This window comes from Elgaria multicarinata, chromosome 3 (assembly GCF_023053635.1).
Source record: "Elgaria multicarinata webbii isolate HBS135686 ecotype San Diego chromosome 3, rElgMul1.1.pri, whole genome shotgun sequence".
In the NCBI taxonomy this organism is placed as follows: Eukaryota; Metazoa; Chordata; class Lepidosauria; order Squamata; family Anguidae; genus Elgaria; species Elgaria multicarinata.
In genome coordinates this window covers 6722098-6735779 of record NC_086173.1, presented here as the reverse complement: position 1 = coordinate 6735779, position 13682 = coordinate 6722098, and the positions used below count along the sequence as shown (strand labels likewise).

The 13682-nt window shown below is 46.6% G+C and overlaps 1 protein-coding gene across 3 annotated transcripts in view; it reads left to right on the top strand.

Annotated features, from left to right (window-relative positions):
• ARHGEF25 (Rho guanine nucleotide exchange factor 25) overlaps window positions 1–13682 on the top strand; it is an 84457-nt gene that overhangs the window by 44146 nt on the left and 26629 nt on the right. For 2 of the 3 annotated variants that reach the window (XM_063119192.1, XM_063119194.1), the window contains one exon: window positions 6757–7073. In XM_063119192.1, coding sequence (XP_062975262.1) covers window positions 6757–7073 — 317 coding nt within the window. The remainder of the gene's footprint in view (window positions 1–6756; window positions 7074–13682) is intronic. The other variant, XM_063119193.1, reaches the window with a different exon arrangement.

Genomic DNA, 13682 nt, shown 5'->3' with positions numbered 1-13682 from the left:
GCTTGCACAAGCTGTTAATGCTGGTTCACACATCCACTTAATATTTCTACCTTTGATAACTGACAGTTGAATGTCTGTACTTTGTATTTTGTAGTGATGAGAGAATCGACTCTCTAGTATTAGATCTTATCATGGCTCATTCACATGGATTCACAACACTGGCTACTGCAGTCACCAAGTGATCAACATGCACGTATGAACTTAAGATACTTGCATAATCTTAGATACCCGAAGTATGTGGGATTCTCTTTGATTGAGGGTAAATGACCCTTTCTCAGAAATGCTACATGTGCTGTTCACAGACCTGAGAAGTGAATTAAGTTTATGATTTGGGGAATTAAGTAGCTAAACGCGATGCTGCTGCTGGCCAGCCAGAAAATGGTTGTTCACACTATTTCCAGGTGCTGTTCTATGCTGCCTGTATGCTTGGGTTTCATGTCTGGTCCTCATTTTGAACATTTATTGCAAGGATGGGCAATTTGTAGGCCAAAACATTTGGAGGGCTACAGGTTTCTCACCCCTAGGCCCATCACTAGCACTAAAAATTAGAAAAGTTTATTATAAATGAGCAAAACAACAATAACTAGGGCCTAGTTCTTTTGAGGTGGAAAACCTGTTTCTAGGGTCTGCCACTTCAGATTGCAGATGGGACGTCCTTCATACAAAAGAATTCTCTCAGCTTCTAACCTCCTTCCATCATGACATGCTTCCCCCCCCTAAGTGGTGGAATTGTGTTGCTGTTTTAAATATGGAGGAACATTTTCAGTTAACACCAGCTCTTGTTGGCGGTCTGAAGCAATATAGCCCAGACACCATTCCCCCCCCCCCCCAAGTGAAGAGTAGACCGAAGCCTATGGGAAAATAAAGCAGCAGCTGTAGGTAAGGCATTGTTTGCTATGCTTTGCAGGTACAAATTAGTTATTTCTAAGTCTGGTCCCAACTAGGCCATGGACATGGATAGTGCTGGCCAGTTGCCATAGCAACACCCCTCACACTGTCATGTCAGTTTCCAAGGTGGGGTCAGGTGCCTGTGGTATTAGCTTGATACATCTCAGGTTCCTGACGCAGGCACAGTTATTTCAGGAGCAGGTGCCATGCCGCTGCATTGCATTATTGCCTCCTGCTGGTCGCTCGTGAGGCTGATGCTACTGTGCTTATTTCTGGGAATATGGCTTTCCCTGTCTGCCTTTAAGCCTACTAGCTGTGCCACACAGACATTGCTTACTGGGGATATATTTATGCATGTGCCCACTTGCCTGCAATCAGACACATATGACCATGCCATTGGGGCCAGTTCCCAAGGCTAAGTTGAGTGAAGTAGGCGCCTCAGGCAGCCGACGCTGGGGGCGGGATGTGACAGGGAGATGTCGGCTGAGCTATGTGTATTATGCTCAGCCTACCTTGTGCTCCCCAAGCTAGTATGTTGCCCTCAGGTGTGGTGGAGGATGCTGTCCCATTACCAGTGTTGATGGGACAGCGACTTTTAGTCCAGCTGACTTCTGTACATGGAATTGTGGGGAGGGCATCATCTTGTCCTTTGCCTCACAGAGAATGGGATGAAGAAGGTATTTGACATGCACTCAGTGCTGAAGCTAAGCAGGTCTGTCCCTGTTGGTTTCTGTTGGTTTGTTTTTTAAAAATACTGACTTTCATCAGATTCAAATTTCAGGGAAGTTATACAATAGAAGGCACTGCAAAAGGTCTTTAGATGGGACACTGACTGGTAACCATATTTGGCCTTTGCTAGACCCACCTTAAAATCTGCGACGGAGGAGGGGAGAGCCCGCGATGCAACTACCGTGGGCTGTCACCCTAGTCTAGATGTCAGACGCGACGAGCTAAAGGAAAGACCCGTTGTGTCCGCCATTTTTTTCCTTAAAGGGGTGATGTGCATGAACGCTCGTGCGCTCAGGTAAGGGTTTTTTATAAATTAATTTGATTTTCCCACTCCCCCCACGCTGCCCCGATGGGCGCAGCGCCCCTGGGGAACGCTGCGCCCCGTGCGCGGCTTCTCCCGGCTACACGCGAGTAATTGTGCAGAGCCTGGAAAAGCTGCGGAACAGGCTACACGCTGGCGGTGTCAGGCTCAGCCCAGGACTATGGGAAAAATCGGGCTGAAAGGGGTAGGCTATATCCTGGAGCCAGAGAGGGTTGATCCCTCCCTGAACCCGGGATCCCCTGTGCGTCATCTGGACGCACAGGGGCCATTCCGGTGTCAGCCTGGGATATAGCCTGGTCTAGCAATGGCCTTTGAGTTACTCTTACATATAGGTTAGTTCACATATTAATGTTGATCATTTGATCAACTGCAGTATCACATGACCTCACAGAACACCCTGATAGAAATTTCATAGGAATCAGTTTGCACATTAAGAGTGCTGTAGTGGTTTTGACTTGAACCAGGGAGACCCAGCTTCAACTCTCCACTTGACCATGAAACATACTGGATATCTTTCATCCTGACCTCCCTCACAGAGTGGCTGCAAGGATAAAATAGGAAGGACAGAACTATTTATGTCATCCTGACCTCCTTGGAGGAAACTGGGGTGGGGGGTGGGTAGGAATAAAAATATAATAAATATAAATAAATAAATTCAGCCATCAGTTATCAATGCTTGGTTCATACAGGCATGTACATCACTAGATTTCCTTACACTTGATGTCTGGTAGCTGCTTCTGTGAACTGGCTCCAGTGAAAAGCCTTGTAGTTTGAGGTGATGCAGAGTGAAATGAAAATTTGAGCTGTGATTATATATCTGTGATGGCCCCATTCACACATCCAGGTAATCCCTTGACACTGAATTTGTCAGATAATTAATGAACTAGATTCCAAGCATAGAGTAATTGAGGACAGAGAAATCAAGTGATGCATGTACGTACATCTGTAAAGCAGGCCTGAGCCGTTTGGAGGAAGGGTGGGGATGGAAGTATGATAGTAAATAATAAACAAGTATCTTAAGATATGAGTTATATGGATCTGTTGTCATGGATCTGTGCTGTCACTTCACTAAGTGTCCAGCTGGCAACACAATCTGTATTCCTTACCAAGCCAAATGTGGGCCAGGGGTTGAGGCAGTAACATTGGGGTATGATTTGTAAGCTAAGTGCACTGTGTAGCTATCTCATGACTGCTTCCACACACAGCCCAGTGCAGTACTTTAATCCAGTCAATCCATATCCTGGCACAATACTTGGTGGCCCTCACGTTTACACAGTTGAATACATTTTTTGCACATTTTTGATTTAAAAAAAAAATCATGGACATGAATGCACCTCTGCAGCATCCGCCAGGGCTTAATTTGAACCTACCTTCAGTGTGGGGGCTTCCAACTAGAATATGTGTAGTAGTAATAAGGGAGACGTGTCCCTGAGCATGTGCAAATGCCTTTCCTTCGCTATAGACTTAAGTTGAAGAATAGCTATACCAGCTGTAGTAAAAGAGAAAGAGAAAAGTCCATGTCAGTGTTGAAGGGTTGTCATGCACCTACTGAAGTTGAAGGTTTAGGAGTAAAAGCAGTAATTCCTGTTTAAAAAATAGTGTAGTGTGCAATAGCCCTATGCAGTCCAGGCAAATTAGCATATGACCCAGACGTGTAGAATAAAATCCTGAAGATTACAGGTTATTTTCCTTTGATAAACATGATGAATGTACATAAAAAAACACAAAATCCTAGGTTTTAGAATCCTGCCCAGAATGGTTCTCTGAGATTCTCTGACCATTTTGAGTGCAAGAACATTCAGTTCAGTTTGTTCATTTCAGATCTGTCTCATTAGTAACAGAGACATGAGTGCTTTTAGCTAAACAGAAAAGTACCCACTTTTTTTTCTAATATGGCAGCCTCCCCACCCACCCCAGCCCAAGATGGATTGTTGGGGACTTTCTGTACATTTATCATAGTTAACAAATGAACATATCTTGCAATGGGCAGCTTTTCCTTCTAAATGTCCATGTCGGGCCTAAAATGTTGCTGGTTGTACTGGACTAATACAAGTTCTCACCATTTCTGAACTGCTGCTTTGATATTGTCCCAACTCAATTTGCAATGCAGATGAACTATACAGCGCATCTGTGCTAAACAGTGCACATCTCACAGGTTGGATGCGCTTCACATGGACAGCCTGCGAAGTCCCTCAGGGGAACAGTCCCTAACCACGCAGTGGGGTGCTGTTCAATTAAAATAAGCATGGAGCCTGCAAAGTGATGTCTTAATAAGATGTTAATGGCCTCTGAGGGAGTTGAGATTAGCTGGTGAAGGAGCTATATGGGATATTGCCCAGAGGTGGTGGTGAACTTCGAGAAATACAGCCCCTGCCTTCAAATGTGATCCTTTAATTACATTGAGCATCCCAACAGTGCAAAGTGGAGAAGATCATTTTACCCAGGGATGAGCAGGAGGAATCAAGGGGGATGCAGATCTGTTCACTCCCTTACTCACTTTGAATGTTAGTATTAATTTGGTGCAGTTTTTAGCCACAGAACCAATTTGGAAATGAACATATGAAATTGCTTTTTACTGTCAGACCATTGGTCCACCTATGTTATCCATTCCGATTGGCAGTAGCTCTCATAAGGTCTGAATTATGGTCTGAAGGAACATGGTGCAGCAATCTTTCTGAAGCTAAGCAGGTCTGGGCCTGGTCAGTGTGTGGATGGGCAGCTGCTTAGGAACCCCATGCATAGAGATGCATGCGAATCTCATTGTGATTAGTTTATGACCAGAATTTGCCCTGTTTGCAACTCCTACTGTGAATTCTTTTTGTTGGAAAATGTTTGCACATTCCCAAGTTTGCGATTGTGTTTTATCTATGGGAAGGATCGCAGCTATAGATAAGAAATAAAATAAAAATAAAAACGGGGGTTGGAGAGGAACAGGGAAGCAAGAAGGAGGTCAGAAGGAGGGTCCCTCTCTTCCTCCCCCTCTGGCTGTCCCGTTCTCCCTCCCACACTTTTTAATTTTTTTTATCTATAGATGCGAAGGATTTCATCTATAGATAAAAAAAATTAAAACGGGAAGTGAAGGAATGAGGCAGCCAGAGGGGGAAGAAGAGAGGGATGCGCGGCACCTGAACCAGCCCTCTAGCCGATAGCGACCACTCAGCGGTCGCCATTGGCTCTGGCACACCTACCTCCGTGTCCAAAAAAGTCGGGGTAAGTGCCCGACTTTTTTGGAGTGGAGTTTAGGAGGTTTGCCCCTGGATGGTTTCAGAATGGAGGCTGTGTCCTATAGATGACCTGCTGCCATTCTGAATCCACCCCAGGGCAACCCCCTTGTCAAGACAGGCCCCAGGTTGCAAATGGAAAGTGGAGCTTGGAGAATCTCGGTGCACATGAAGGTCTCTGATAGGGGTGTGCACGGACCCCCCGCTCTACCCCATGGGCCGATCCAAAAATTTTGGATTGGCCCGCTCCGCCCTGCGCCGCTCCGCCCATACTCCGCTCCTCTTCGCCGCAGAGCTCCGGCTCCGAATCGGAGCTTCGCAGTGGAGGAGAGTGGCGCCAGGTAAGGCCGGGAGAGGAGGGTTACTGGGCCCTGCCGCCGTCACTGCCCATGCGGCGACGGCGGCAGAGCCCGGTAAGGGACCAAGGGGGAGGGGGGCCTTACCTGCCTCCGTCTGCGGTCCGTCGGCTTCTTCAATTGAGCCCGCGGTTCAACCAGGAAGTCTGGGCCGCAAGTGCGGCAGGGCCCGGTAAACCCCACTTACCTTTCTGGCGGAGCTCCGGATTGAGGCGAAGGATCCGCCTTCACCTCGATCCTCTTCGCCACGCTCCTCCGGCCCCCCAATCCTCTTCGCCTCCGCCTTAAGGGCAGGCGAAGCCCCCCGCTCCGCTTCTAATTCGCCCGTCCGATTAGTCCCTGATTCTCCCATCCCCAACCATGTGTGCCTTTGAGCATATGCAGAATGCCTTTTTCTCACCATTGAGGAACCTTTCTGGAAATTACGGAGAAGGACTTTCAGGTCAAAGGGCATAACTTCCTCTGGGCAGTCTTGAGATCAGTTGCCTCTCCCTTAGAAACTAAGGGCCTTGCTAGACCTGCCGGCTTACGCCGGCAGGGAGGTGGGGCCGAGGCACGCTAACGTTAGCGCGCCTCCCCCAGGCTACCACACGTCCCTGCGGCATCCGCCATTTTTTATTTTATTTTAAAGGGGCCGGGTGCGGCCCGAAGACGGCGGACAAGGTAAGTGGTTTTTTTTTTTTTTATGGGGGGGGGGCGAAGGATGACAGGGTGGGTGGCAGGGTGGGTGGCACGGGGGGAGGGCGGGTGCGATCGCGCCGCCCGAGCCCGGGCAATGCCTGGCATGGGGTGGCATTGTCCGGGCAAGTGCCGCCCCATGCCAGGCATTGCCCGGGCGGCGCGCGGCGCGATCGTACCCGCCCTCCCCTCATGCCACCCACCCTGCCACCCACCCTGTCATCCTTCGCCCCCCCCCCCCGCCAATGGGCACAGCGCTCCTATGAGCGCTGTGCCAGGTCCGCGGCTTTTCGCGGCTCCTTGCAAGTAAGCGAAGAGCCGCGAAAAGCCATAAGCGCATTGGCTTATGGCACGTTTGAAGAGGCCTCAGCGCGGCCTGTCTCCGGATTCCCCTGTGCGTCATCTGGACGCACAGCAGGGAAGCCGGGACAGAAGGCGCGCTAAGGCCTCGTCTAGGAAGGCCCAAAGTGTAGCCTCTGTGCTTTCAGATTTGGGTATACGTTTTGAATATCACCAAGATCTGACTGTGTACTCAATGATTGTGCTTGGCCTCTCCCTGCAGATCCCTACTCCATTGCAGGCAGCGATGGCAGCATCTCTGCCTCAGTGGCCTCAATCCAACCACAGGCATCCAGCAGTTCAGCTCCTAGCTCCCCTGCCTCCCGCCACTCGGTCAGCACTCTGAAGAAATGGCTGACCAACCCTGTGCGCAAGCTAAGTGCCGGTGGGCTACCTCGGGGCGAACGCCCGCTCAGGAAAACAGATGGCCGGACTCGACGACAAGGCCGCCAGGAGGATCGCAAGAGCATCGACCTTGGGCTTCTGAGCCAAGCAGAGGGGCCTTTTGCTGTCCAACGGGGAGAGACAGTGATTGCCACGGTGAGAGCAAAGGAAAACTGACTTGCGGAGTTTGGGCTTTTCTGCATAAGGCATTTATCGTGCACTCATCATTGCTTACTCACGGTCATTTATGGATTCTTTAGACAATGTTGTCACCCTCCGGTTTCACTCCTGTGACTAACTAGCACTTTGGGCGAGGGTTTTTTTTAGGGCAGGGAGTATATGACTTTTAATTGTGAAAGTGAAAGAAAGCATAGTTTCCTCTTGTGTGTTTGTGCTATTCCGCTATACCACAGTGCCACCTAGAGGTTATGTCACAAGGAAAAGCAGGAGAGGAAACATTCCTGGTGTACTGCTCTGCTCTTAGCTCTGTGACAAAACCAAAAGTAGATACAGCAGATTAACAGCCAATTCATCCTCATATAGAGGCCATGTAGTTTTACCTGCTGCCACAAGGCAGCACTAGCCACTCACCGGTCCCCTACAGATCAGTGTATGCAATCTCAACCACAGCATGTCACAAGGCAAGAGCCAACACCAGTGCGCTCATAGAGTAAATAGCTGGAGATGAATTGATAGGGTGCATCCCTGCACCACCCATCCTGCTCTCTCCATTAACGGTGCTCCTTATGTCCCAAGAAAATCAGGAGAATAAACCCTCAAGATAATATTTTTGCAAGGGAGCACGGAGGGGGTTCTCCTTTCTTATCCCAGTTGGCCATGATTGTAACAGCAAAGCAATCCTAGCTTCCATGGTAGTAGATTTTTCCTTGCGACATCTCAACTACTTCTTTGTCAGCCCTTACCCCTTCCCTTCATTGCTCTTCTATAGAGAAGTCAATGAATTCCATTTTTATATGACACTAGAGTGATGACATGAAGGAATGTTCTGGAAGGCTTCCTTTACACTGTGGTCTTGGGAGAATTCTTTTAGGTTTCTTTAGGACCTATGGAGACCTATACTAGTGCTCCCAATCCCACAATGTAGGTCATGAACACTGCTTTAAGTTGATCACATATCATCTGAAACATGGGAGTGGGAGACCCCTATGTAGGCCTCTGAGCCTATAGATGTGTGGCAGGGGCCTACAGTGTCAAATACCATAAACAAAGCCTCCAAAACTGCTGGAACACCCTGGATTAAGTTTAGATGCAGATCTGGGTGTCCTGAATCCAAATGATACTGAAAATTGGATTAATCTGTTCGGGGGGCAGGGGAAACTGGTTTTGCTGGACTATTTCTGGAGTGGCACCAGCTGGTTCCACTTATCTCTAGTTTCCTGTGCATCTGGCACAGGATAGGAGCAACTGTCTATCTGTATCCTGTTGGCACCACGTAAGTGCCTAATATTTATAGGGGAATCAGTGGGACCCAACACGTGGCTTGGAGCTGTGAAGCTGGATAAGATGCTACAGGGGACTTTTGTCCACGGAAGCTAATGTCAAAGGGGTGGGGCAGGGGAGCAGGATTCAAAGGTCCATTGTACCTTTGAGGTTATTTGGGGATCTGTAGTCTGGGTTTTTTAAAGAAAGAAAAGAAGTAATATTGTTTTCTTCCCCTCCCTGTTTTGTATGTCGTTAATTTCTATGCTGTGGTAAACAATGTGGGTTTCCTCGACACAGTTTGATTTCTTTTCTCAAACTAGGAAAAATAAAAGATAAAACAAACTTGTTTTTGCCCCTATTTCAGAAGTGCTCCTGGGTCTCAACCCATAAAAGGGTCTAACTACCTTCTCCCATACAAGCCTGGCTATAGATTGACATCTTCAGCAGAGGCCCCCTTGTGTGTTCCAGCAGCTCTTGAAATACACCTGGTTGGGATAGGATAGCCAGAATGATGCAAAAGAGGCCATAGGGCTCCTACACCTTTCATGGTTGTGTAGAAGAGGGAATTTCAGAAGGTGTGGTTGCATGATAAGCTACCCCTGCTGAAATGCCCTCTACCACATGGCTATGAAAGGTGCTAGAGCCCTGCCTTCTTTTGCATCACTCTGCCCACCCTTAGGCTGGGACCAAGAAGAAGGACCTTTTTGGTAGCTGCACCCAGTCTTTGGAACTCCCTCCTAAGGGAAGCCTGCCTTGCTGCCTCTTTTTGGCCCCTTCCAGCATTGTTGTCTGGAAGACTTGTGTTAATTTGGTTGGAAGCTGCCATAATAGTTCTGGTGGGTGCCTTTTGGTTCCTGTTTTAACCTTAGCTGCTTCAAACATGTTGTATTTTTATGGTATTATTTTTCTTATTTTATTGTTTAATTGATCGTTACGCTCCAGCACATCTTGTCTCCCCCTGAAAAATGTCTAATGTTTACAGATTGTAGACAGGGGTAATTTTGTTGGACATTGTTTACTTGGTCTTCCAAAAGGCTTTTGATAAAGTCCCCCACCAAAGACTCCTGAATAAACTTAGCAGTCATGGGATAAGAGGAGAGGTCCTCTTATGGATCAGTAACTGGTTAAACAACAGAAAGCAGAGAGTAGGAATAAATGGTCAATTCTCCCGATGGAGGGAAGTAAATAGTGGGGTCCCACAGGGATCGGTATTGGGAACAATTCTTTTCAACTTGTTCATAAATGATTTGGAATTAGGAGTGAGCAGTGAAGTGGCCAAGTTTGCCAACAACACCAAATTATTTAAGGTTGTTAAAACACAAAGGGATTGTGAAGAGCTCCAAAGGGATCTCTCTCCAAGCTGGGAGAGTGGGCATCCAAATGGCAGGTGCGGGTCAATGTAAGCAAGTGTAAGGTGATGCATGTTGGGGTGGGGAAAACCCAATTTCAAGTATAACCTGATGGGATCTGAGCTGGCAGTGACCAAACAAGAAAGAGATCTTGGGGTTGTGGTAGACAGCTCAATGAAAATGTCAACCCAGTGTGCGGCCACTGTAAAGAAGGCAAACTCTGTGTTTGGTATCATAAGAAAAAGAATTGAGACTAAAACTGCCAATATCAAACTGCCTTTGTACAAATGTATGGTGCGACCACACTTAGAATACTGTGTACAGTTCTGGTCACCACACCTAAAAAAAGGTTATTATGGAGCTGGAAAAAGGGCAGAAAAGGGCAGCTAAAACGATTAAGGGGCTGGAGCATCTCCTCTATGAGGGAAGGTTACAACAGCTGGGATTTTTTAGCTTGGAAAAAGGAGGCTAAGGGGAGACACGATAGAGGTGTACAAAATTATGTATGGTATGGAAAATGTGGATAGGGAGACATTTTTCTCCATCTCTCAAAATACCAGAACTGGGGTCATCCCCTGAAACTGAGTGGTGGGAGATTCAGAACAAATAAAAGGAAGTACTTCTTCACACAGCACATAGAATAATAATAATAATAATAATAATAATAATAATAATAATAATAATAATAATAATTTATTTCCCGCCTCTCCCTCTGGATCGAGGCGGGGAACAACATAAAATACAAAATATTATAAAATACATAAAACTGATTAAAACATATAAAAACCAATATAGTATTAAAACAACAGCCAGACATCTTAAAATTTGACGGGTAGGCCTGCCGGAAGAGATCAGTCTTCATGGCTTTTTTATATTCAGAAAGACTATTGAGTTGGCGGATCTCTCCCGGCAGGCCATTCCACAGTCTGGGAGCAGCAGCAGAGAAGGTCCTTTGGGTACCATAGTTAAACTATGGAATTCACTACCACGAGGTGTAGGGATGGCCACCAATTTGGATGGCTTTAAAAGGGGATTGGATAAATTCCTGGAGGAGAAGGCTATCAATGGCTACTAGCCCTGATGGTTGTGTGCTACCTCCAGTATCCGAGGCAGTAAGCCTGTGTGCACCAGTTGCTGGGGAACATGGGTGGGAGGGTGCTGTTGCATCATGTCCTCCTTTGTTGGTCCCTGGTGGACAGCTCGTTGTCCACTGTGTGAACAGAGTGCTGGACTACATCTGCCTTTAAAAATTCAAGGTCCTTGAAAACTCAAATACCGGAAACAAAATAAAGGGTGCATAATTAAGCAATTGCTTTTGAGTTACATAATTAATTTTGGTTGAAGGATTTTAGTATATCAATTGGAGAAGCTGGATTTTCAGATTGGGTGAGGAGAAACAGCATCTTAATCATTTCTAAAAGCTAGCAATATTGTTAATAATTTTATTTTTTAACATTCATACCCTGCTTTTGTTATAAAATAAACTCAAAGCGACTTAGAAAAAGGACCATAAAATATACAACACACAGTCAAAACAAATAGACCAAATTACTAAAATCCCATAGAACCAAGAACAGGATAAAACAATTCAACATAAAAACAGGAAGACAGAATTTGAACCCTCGCACAAAGCTTGGCCAAATAAAAAGGACTTAGCAGCTTGTCTAAAAGAGAGGAAGCCAACTGACTCTCTCAAGAGCAGGGGTGGGCAGAAAGGAGATCTCCAGATGTTTGGGACTTCAGCTCTCAGCATTACTGACCACTCACCATGCTAACAGGGGCTTTTGGGAGTTGAAGTCCAAAACATCCAGAAATCTACCTTCTGTCCACTCCTGTTCTAGAAAGGGAATTCCACAATCTGTGGACTGCAACAGATATTGCTCTGCCTGCATGCTGGGTCTGGATCAGAAACTTGGGCTGATATCTTGTTCTCAATGACACTAAAGCCAACCCCTCTATGCCTCGCCTAGGACACCTTCCTTTCAGCTGGGCTAACTTCCAGCCCCAGCTGGAGGGAAACTAAATTAAAAATGGGTGGGCATTAGCAATTTCCTCATATTGAGGCAGTAGCTAAATCTTGTCGATTTTTCCTGTATAATATTGCCAGGATTCGATCATTTTTGTCTGTCTCTTCCGCCAAGACGCTTGTTCATGCACTGGTTATTTCACAGTTGGACTACTGCAACCTTCTTCTCTCTGGCCTTCCTTCTTCTCACATCAGTCCGTTGGTTTCTGTTCACCACTCTGCCGCAAAGATCATCTTCTTGGCTCGCCGCTCTGACCATGTTACTCCGCTTCTGAAATCTCTTCATTGGCTTCCAATTCACTTCAGAATCCAATATAAACTTCTCCTGTTAACCTTCAAAGCTTTTCACGGTCTAGCTCCTTCCTATCTCTCCTCTCTCCTCTCACACTATCGCCCCGCTCGTGCTCTTCGCTCCTCTGATGCCATGTTTCTCGCCTGCCCAAGGGCCTCTCCTTCCCTTGCTCGGCTCCGTCCATTTTCTTCTGCTGCCCCTTACGCCTGGAACGCTCTTCCAGAACATTTGAGAACTACAACTTCAATCGCAGCTTTTAAAGCTCAACTAAAAACTTTTCTTTTTCCTAAAGCTTTTAAAACTTGATGTTGTGCAGACTTTATACTGTTAGTTTTACCCTACCCTGTGCCTGCTTACCCTACCCTGTGCCTGCTTACCCTACCCTGTGCCTGCTTACCCTACCCTGTGCCTGTTGGCATTCTCTTCCCCTCCTTTTTGTTTTACTATGATTTTATTAGATTGTAAGCCTATGCGGCAGAGTCTTGCTATTTACTGTTTTACTCTGTACAGCACCATGTACATTGATGGTGCTATATAAATAATAATAATAATAATAATAATAATAATAATAATAATAATAGCAGGGAATAATTGGTGAACAGAATAAAAAATCTCCCTCCTACCAGTTCTTCCGTGCAGGTCTCTCCATCTGTTTATTGGCTTTACAAGAGAAGCGCAGTTGGGATCCCCTTTACAAGGGAAACAAAGGGCATGACTACACAGGGCGATATCCCGGGATCGTCCCTGTGTGTTCACATGACGCACAGGGCATCCCGGGAGCAGGGAGGGACGATCCCTCCTTTCCCCCAGGATATCGCCCTACCCATTAATTTTTATTTTTCTCATGGTCTCGGGATGATCCCAAGACCGTAGGACATGTGGCCCGCCATCACGGTTTTGTCCCAGCTCCTCGTGAGTAACCGTGAGGACCCGGGACCCGGGCACAGAGTTCCTCAGGAGCTCTGTGCCCATCAGAGGCGGGGGAGGGGGGAGCACAAAGGTTTTTCCCCCTTTAAAACACTCGTGCCCTCTTCTCCAATTAAAACAAAAACAAAATGGTGGGTGTGACGCCCTCTTCCTCCCGGGATGTCGTGCGCCACGTGTAGATAAGGGGGACGATCTCGCGATCATAAAATCACGAGATCATCCCCCTCCACCCTCCTTGTCTAGCCATGCCCAAAGACTTGGGAACCCTTTTCTGTAAAAAGAAAAAAAAACACACCATTGGGATTTTTCTATACGTGTTGTGTGTAATTTTTAATGCAAGCTTCCCCAACCTGGTGCCTTCTCGATGAGTTGGACTACAACACCTGTCATCCCCAGCCAGTGTAGCCAATGGCAATCTCCATGCTGACTGGAGATGTTGGGAGTTGCAGACCAACACATCTAGAGGACACCGGGTTGGCGAAGGCAGGCTTAATGGAAAGGGCCCAACCAATTTATTTCTATTTTATATATTAATTTCTTATTAATATACATATCATATCACCTGAACTGCTAGAAAGCCATCAGAGCAGTGTACAAAAGTTTAAAATAATAAAACCTTAGAACAATAAAAAAGAACATTAGAAACAGTAAAAACATTAAAGGTACAATCCGATGCATGTTTAGACTGGGGGAAAAAGTCTTACAGTTCCTAAAATGCTGGGGGTTCT